The sequence below is a fragment of the Argopecten irradians genome, chromosome 2, assembly GCF_041381155.1.
Source record: "Argopecten irradians isolate NY chromosome 2, Ai_NY, whole genome shotgun sequence".
Taxonomy (NCBI): Eukaryota; Metazoa; Mollusca; class Bivalvia; order Pectinida; family Pectinidae; genus Argopecten; species Argopecten irradians.
In genome coordinates, this window is record NC_091135.1 from 68,170,185 (window position 1) to 68,178,693 (window position 8,509).

General features: G+C 33.6%; 1 protein-coding gene across 2 annotated transcripts; it reads left to right on the top strand.

Annotated features, from left to right (window-relative positions):
- Window positions 1-600: 600 nt before the first annotated feature.
- Window positions 601-7,347, top strand: LOC138316306 (solute carrier family 52, riboflavin transporter, member 3-B-like). 2 transcript variants are annotated; one of them, XM_069257952.1, is made up of 3 exons: window positions 601-3,169; window positions 4,187-5,484; window positions 6,234-7,347. In XM_069257952.1, exons 2-3 carry the CDS (start codon window positions 4,240-4,242, stop codon window positions 6,429-6,431), a joined length of 1,443 nt encoding a protein of 480 aa, XP_069114053.1. In that variant the 5' UTR covers window positions 601-3,169; window positions 4,187-4,239; the 3' UTR covers window positions 6,432-7,347. The 2 variants fall into 2 exon arrangements, with proteins under 2 accessions (XP_069114053.1, XP_069114054.1); XM_069257953.1 differs by lacking the exon at window positions 601-3,169 and having other exon boundaries at window positions 3,262-5,484.
- The last annotated feature ends 1,162 nt before the right edge of the window (window positions 7,348-8,509 follow it).

Sequence of the window (8,509 nt, forward strand, 5' to 3'; positions counted from 1 at the left end):
TCATTTTAACGCGTGCTGGGACTGATAGACGGTAAAGCGTACACAGCCATAATGTCTTCAGTAAATTCATGTCATGTTCATGTCAATTTCAGAGCAAAAACGGTAATTTAAGGTCAAAACCTTGACCTGAAATTGACCTGAAATTGGCCTGTATTTCACCTGAAGATTTATTCATTGACCTCAAGTTTTCTTCATGTGAAATTGACTTCAATTTCAGGTCAAGAATTGTTCAGGTCAAATTGACCTGAAGCTGTAATATAGAGCCTACTAAGTGTTTATCTACATGAAGATTTATAGAAGTCCCCCTTCGTTTTACATATACTATTGAAATATAACTAGGTCAAGAGGATAAATCATACATATAAGGTACATGTTTCGTCTGTCTATAAGTATCAGAGTTGCATAAATCTATACATAAATGTCTATATTTGGTATCAGCCCATTACATAACGGTGATTAATGCGTATTACTTCTTTGCAATGTTAATAGTGGCATTAAACGATACCCTAAGTTATTTAAATTCTTCAGATTTTTTTATTGCTCACAATATATTATTCAACATTTTGTCAATGAAATTGTTTCATTTTTAATATAGTTTTTTCTATCCATGTGTAATGGCGAGGACACTATCTAACGTGTTTGATTCCATTAACTTTAAACCGATTATATCTATAATCTCTGTAGTTAGATCACATTGTGTCATAGAGTGTTACCGCCGTGTCGGATATATATCAATTTACATTTGTATTAAAAACAGCTGGTATTAGAGATATATGATATCGGAACTATTTAATGTTTGGTATGCTTCTAAACATTTTTGAACACTATTGTTTTCTGTTGCCTTTCATTTCCTGTCGTCATTTACATGATACGTATATATTCACAATTTCAAGACCTCCATTATAAAACGAGGACCTTTAAAACGTTATTACTTACGCTTTAATAATCAATCTAATTATGTCTTGCATTTCATCTCTAATGACAATGCGTTGTATGCATAGATATCAATAAGGACTTCCCGTGTGAGATGTTGAAGCTAAAATAAACATGAAGGGTCAGGGATGCTACCGACATAATTAAGGACATCGTCGATAGACAACAAACAGAATCGTTCTCCGTCCCAATGAGGACTGTCCCAGGACACCACAGTCTATAAATAACAACACTTCACCAAGTCTTCCGTTTTGCTGCACCTATTTTATACACAAAGGGATTTTCCATTTAGAAGCTAAATAAAACCTCGAACAATTCCACTGAGTTCAGTCACCCATGTCACTGACATGAGTGACTGTCACTTTTCAAAGTATAAGAGTCCTTTTAAAAGTATAAATGTATATATAAAGTTCATAATTTTATTTAGATTGTTATAAAATAATATAATTACTGTGAACACATTGTCGAATTAGAGCTTTTAGTGATCCCAGAAATGGATAATGTAATATAATTATGTATATATTTTATTTTTATCGATGTCGCCATATAAAATACTATGATTTAAAATCACTACCAGGGAAAACAGAGAGTACTATCTATCTGCTTGTCTGTCTTTCTATTTGTCTCTATCTGCTTGTCTGTCTTTCTATTTGTCTCTATCTGCTTGTCTGTCTTTATATTTGTCTCTATGGTACTTGGTATCATATGATTATCTCGGAGATAAAGTCATAGATGATATGATGTCACATCATCTAATCGCTTTAATCTGAAATAGGGAACACTGAAAGAAACTCAACCTCAATTTATGTTCTTTGCAAAATATAAAAGTACATGTGTATATATATAAGTCCATAATTTAATTTTGGTTATTTGGTATTATATGACTATCTAAGTGATATGGTCAAACGCTTTTCCAACACGGAAGTGCAACGGAGTTCGTGGTATTCCTTAATGAAACATTAAAGAAATTCCAGATATGGAAGTGTCGCAAACGAAGCGGTAATACAACATGCGTAAAAGGGTAGTATTTCGGCATGTAAATAATTCTAGGAAACTCCGTATAATACTTAGAATTAAAAAAAAATACATCACTGTTCGAAATTTGTTTTATTTACTACTTGTTATTGACCATCAAATTATCCATAAATATTTATTCACATATTTAGAAACAAGTAAGAATAATGCCGCATTAGCGATGGTATACCATACGTTGGAACATTTTCTACTAACGCTTAATAAGGATTACAAGTAATGTGTTCTCACTTGAAAGACTGCCAAACTACAGTTACATGTGGGTAAATAAGATACTCAATTTGGTCAGCTTAACGATGCGGGTAAAATAAATACTTGAGCAATAATTGTTTTTTACTTAGGTTTACATTACTTTTGGTGCATGCACATTTAGTCTTAAATTCATCAACGGGATCGTAGATTATAGTATATCTTGTCGCACACATTTATTTTTATATATATTCAATCTAAAAATAAATAAGAAGGCCATTTTTTAAAGTGTGGTGAAAGTGTGATTTTGTCATGACGCCAATTAAGGCTAGCTCTTTGTTATTTTAATAGATAAAATATATATGTCTATGTGTCCGCAATAAAATATATCTCTAATGCCCTATCACGGAACAGCATTTTAACAATCACAGCATTTACAACATTGTTTTGAAAATTTTTAAAGCAATCTAAATATTTTGCATTCAGCATAATAATAATGAATACTACGAACAGACATGAATGATAACGTTCTAACTAATATTATCGAAAATAATTTTTATATTCCTATTGCTTGTTCAACTTAATGTACATGACCTTCAAAATTATTGCTATAATATTGTTCATGACGTCATCCATTATCGAATACCAGGTTGCCGTAATCAGTCAAGGTCATTATCAGAATTGTTAACAAATTGAATTCGAATTTATAGCACTCTGATGGTGTACTATGTGTGATTTCTTTTGTATGGACCAATAAGTTACGTCTAATAGATCCGAAAACATACTTTGAGTTTTAAGATAATTCAATTGAACACTGAAATAATAGATTTTAATCATACGTTGTGAGCGGAGTCAATATTGATGATGACAGTATCGGTCACTGATAAACAGAGCAAACATAGAGTGTCACCGACCCAGACTAGTCCTAAGTCTAACTGACGCTTAGATAACTTCCGGTACATCAGTATATTGTACTGTATCACCCAGCCTTCATATGCTGCGACTGTCTCCCGAGGTAAGTAATGTATATTATATACATATATATAGCTAGGCAGCCCCACACAAATAATAATCAAACTGAGATCATTAGTTGCATTAATGTTTATTTTATTTAATGTTATGTACAATAACTTATTAACATAACTAGTATTATGAGGTAACATATACTAGTGTACTTATACATGGTCCTTCTCATCATGTAATAAAGTTAGCTCACAATACATGAGTAAACTTTTTACGTAGTCTATATTGTAGAAAACCCAGAGTAAAACCAAATGGTGGACATAGCGTTATGTCGTGTGATGACAGGAACGTGCGAACGAAAAGAAAAAAAAGAAGGGATAGTAGAAAGAGTGAAGTTAGTGATAAATAAAGATTTTGTTGTGGATGAATCCGGTTGGCTTGTAGTCAATAATTTATCCGCCCTTTAATTAAATAAGGATTGTGTTAGATTAACCTTTTGTTTTGTCTGTCCACATTTATTCCCATTTATTCAGATTCTCACATTGATAAAGACAATAGTCAAAGTACTCTCGCACACAGTTAGCTGTTCATTACTAAATATTATATCTCATGGAGGACATTAGTACGAACAAAGATGTCTCTCTTAATATTGTTTAGGGCATTTAGTTGTTTCCCGACAAACATGTCTCTAATGACAAATGAAAAATAAGAGCATAGAGACAAGAAAGCTGTAAGCTGTTCACAATTTGCGTTTCGTATAATAATATATATCTCAATAAATGTTCAAGTATATATCTTACCCATCCTAACGTTTACAATCCCACTTTTTGTCGACAACAATAATTCACCCGTTTTTCCTTTGTCTATAATCTACCTGGTGTTCATATCTCTCTCCTAACGTTTACAATCCCACTTTTTGTCGACAACAATAATTCACCCGTTTTTCCTTTGTCTATAATCTACCTGGTGTTCATATCTCTCTCCTAACAACTGACTGATGTATTTTATTAAGTATATCCTTTTTCGTAAAACATCGACAGGTAATTAGAAAACAACTTTTCCATTACAGAGCTACATAGCTGAAAAGGAACTTTCTAAACAGTCACAGTATCAATCTTCTCCATGGCTGAAGAGAAGGCCTGCGGTCGATACGGCGAGGTTAAAATCTTTATATATGTCCTCGTCGTTATTTTTGGCATTGCATCATGGTTAGCTGTCAATGGATTATGGGTAGAACTACCTATTATGATTCCTCATTTACCCGAAGGCTGGAACCTACCATCATATCTAACTATAATTTGCCAACTAGCAAACATAGGACCTGTTTTTCTTACAGTTTGGTATGTGTGTTTCAAATCTCCAGTTCCCGAAAAGTCCATTGTATACCTCATTTTATGTATAGGAGCAGCCGTTTGCCTTCTTCTGGCATTCTTCTGGAAAAGTACGTCGTATATTGCGGATGCGATGCACAGTACGGGTTTGCTAATATTGCAGTTCTTCCTTGCTACTGTCGACTGTACATCGTCTGTCTTGTTTCTTCCCTTCATGTCGCTGTTTAAACCCCAGTACATATCCGCTCTATATATTGGAGAAGGACTCAGCGGCCTCATACCGAGTCTTGTTGCTCTAGGACAAGGTGTTGGACAGATGATCTGTCAAAACATATCGGTGGTAAACACAACTACAAATATATCTCATTATGATATACAGCCGCGGTATGAAGATCCTTCCTTCCCTGTGGAGCATTTCTTTTACTTCCTGTTTGCTATGGTCGTGATGAGTGCGCTAGCCTTCACTTTGCTGAATTATCTACCATACTGTAAAAGAGAACATCTAAGTATAAGTCAGGAAACAAAAGAAGACGAAACCTTTATCACTAGTTATAACTTAAACAGCGAATTTTCCCGTAACTACACTACCTTTCACGATACATTTCATAATCCATCTATTGGAGACAGTTCTTCACAAGAACTGGTACCCAAAGACAAAAGAAAACGTGTAATTGATATATATTCTGAAAGTGTGAATCAGGCGCCCCCTTTAGAACCTGAGATTGGCCGAGGGACGTATGTCTTCCTCCTACTTCTGGTAGGCTGGATAAACGCTTTAATTAACGGGATACTCCCTTCCATACAAACATACTCGTGTCTTCCATACGGAAACAACGCTTACCACCTCGTAGCCACTCTATCCAGCATCATCAATCCTGTCGCCTGTTTGGGAGTATTCATGTTGCCAGCGTCTTCAAGCCTCGTTATAGGTTGTCTCGTGGTTCTAGGATCCTCCTTGGCAGCGTTCATCATGTTAGCAGCTGTTCAGAGTCCCACTCCTGTGTTGTATGACAATGAGACGGGACCTGGTGTAATGGTAAGGATTTGTATTATATCTTTTATGTGTTCAGATCATATGAACAAAATATGTTATCATTTAAAACCTCTCCCTTGACCATTTACGAATCCTCACACAGAGGAAGACTAAAAGCTCATCCCACCTTAAAGGCAGTCTAGACATTACTTGGGAGGGTACAAATTCTGATATATGTAATTTTATTCTTAAAGATGCTCCGCCGCCGACAGAGCATAAATAATATTAATCATTTGAACAATAATTGGTGTTTAATGGTGTATATATATGCCTAATTAACACAAACAATAACATAAAATAACTTCTCTCTCCTTTGGTGCATGCGCAATCAGTACTTCATTCCATATAGGATATAGTGCCACGGATTTTTTTCGGGATGCAATTAATTGCTTTTCATATTTATAACTTGAAGTAAAATTAGAAGCTCGACCTTTTCAATGGTGATACTTAAGTAAAGTAAGTAACTTTTGTAATTGAAGAAAAATACTAAATCGTCTGCTCCCTTTTTTGATCATGAAAAAATACCATTTGTCAGCTGTGGAGCATCTTTAAATGTGATATCCTATTTGATGATATTGAAACACTGAATAAAAACAAACAATGATAACTTAATGCAAAATAATTTAATAAGCATTATGATATATTTTCACTAAGGAGACATTGTATTGTTCCAGTGACATCGATGTTGTTGTGTTTTTGTTTCCAGTCAATTTATGTTTTCTCTTATCACTCAATTTGTTTAACTTTTAAAGGTGGCAGCCTGGATTCTGTTGGTATTGCTTATGACTTTCTCAAAAGTGTCCATAGCAACGCTCTTCAGAAGAGAAGGTAGAAAAGCATTGTTTTGGTGCGGAGTGGTGACGCAGGTTGGATCAACAGTGGGTGCCATATTAACATATATACTTGTGAATGAGACTGACATATTCCAGAGCGCGCCAGAATGTCCTTGATATAGGTTCATTCGGAAATAAAATTGTTTACTTTTATTTGCTACACTCGAACATTTGATCTTAGACTAAACTTGTTATTGTGGAATGTTGTTATAGAAATGGAACGTAGATAAATCACTGATATCAACACTGAAGTGTTTGTAATAAAGATATAGCATACACTGTATGCATGCTGTATTTTATCTGAATTTCCTGTTTAACACAACAATGGGTGTCGGCTGTCTTCATGCAGTTGTGTGTTTTGTTTTACGACATTGTGCTTGATAGTATGACTTATTTTTGGTATTTGTATATATGATGGTATGAAATATATAAATGTTGAAAGAAACAAAATCTAGGATAAAAGAAATTGTTCTCTGCAAGATATTTAATTCAAGTAAGAACAACGTTGATCGATAATAAAAGACAGTCAAAATCGTATTAATACTTTTTGGTGACATAATCTAATCCTAAACGTACACGGTTTAAAATATCATTAATCTTTGAGAATTACATAATGTTGCACATAAAGTGGTAATGTGAAGTTAAGGGGGTCAGACGTCACATTATCGAACAATACCTAACAGGATAAAAGGACTTGTAATAATTCCAGCTAATTTATTTCATACCTACGGTGACCTTGAGTAACCAAGGTCATGGATGCGCATTACCCCTAATATACAACTGTTTTTCAAACACAAAATTCATGTTTATGTGAACGACATTTAATGTGTCTATTTTTATGTTTGTATCTTTGTAGGTCTGATCGTGTTTCTAGTATCCATTTTGACTTAGAAGTACGGGGTTGTATGTATGTAGTATCGTTTGTTTTAATGCTCGTCATCACTTTTCTTCCAGGCTCATATTTATCTTTATGACGTCAGATAATGGTTAATAATTTGTAGTGTTTATCAGGTCAAGTAAAATATATCTGCAAGTGTATTATTGACAATGAAGAAATAGGTTTCACGAAATGTTTGATTATCAACAAAAACCATAAATGAAAACAAATCTTTACGCTTAGAATGAATACCTTCAACCAGTTAAATGCCTAAATGCCCCTCACAGGAACGTTATCTAACTGGGAATTTAATATAATAGTATTGCGAAATATTGACCCATTAAATCTGTATTCGAGAATGTGATCATCCGTGACCGATTTACGCCCGTTAAAGTAGTCTTACTCAATAGCTTAATGCAGTTTACGTGGTGTTTTTACAGTTAGAAGAAAAGGGGACTTTCTTTTCTCATCCTATTGTAAATATGTTTGGAATATAATTTTAAACAAATCGTCACTAAATAAATGTTTATATTGTTTTGTTTGACAAAGAAAGAACATTGCTAAATAGACATGATAATCGGATACATTTTTCATTTAGAAGAATAAAGCCGGGGTTAATATTAAAACAATGGAATGTTTTAAAATTATCTATTGTTGTGACATTTTTCTACAATGGACTTTAGATTTAACTAGTGATGTCAAATAATTATTTAACTTTAAAATAATAGATGGATTTTGATACCGAAATTGATTTAGAAACTTTTAATGATAGATGGATTTTAATATGGAAATTTCTTTATAAACTTTAAAATAATATGTGGATTTTGATACCGATATTGCTTTATAAAGTTTAAGATAATATATGGATTTTGATACCGACATTGCTTTATAAAGTTTAAGATAATATATGGATTTTGATACCGACATTGCTTTTTCAAACATTAAAAAGTATTTTGTAGGTAGGTTGGTAGGTATGTAGGTAGGTCGATAGGAAGTTAAGTATCCATCAATGTATTTTGAAGGACGAAAACAGTAGTTGTATATTACATATGTTTACCCTATACGAATGACAAAGCATAAAACATTTTCCGTTTGAATGAGTGTAAAACCTAGGAGTATTCATGCATGGAACTGACTTTCTCTACAGGGGAACTGATAGTCACTGTACACGTACGTATACATGTACCTCCAAAGTACGGAGAGTTACGCTGATGTTTAAACTGTGTTCATAACATATCTACACTGACCGACTTTTTCGCGAGTAGATTATACCACAACATAATCCAGGTCTATAGATCCTCTTGTAAATAAAGAAGTG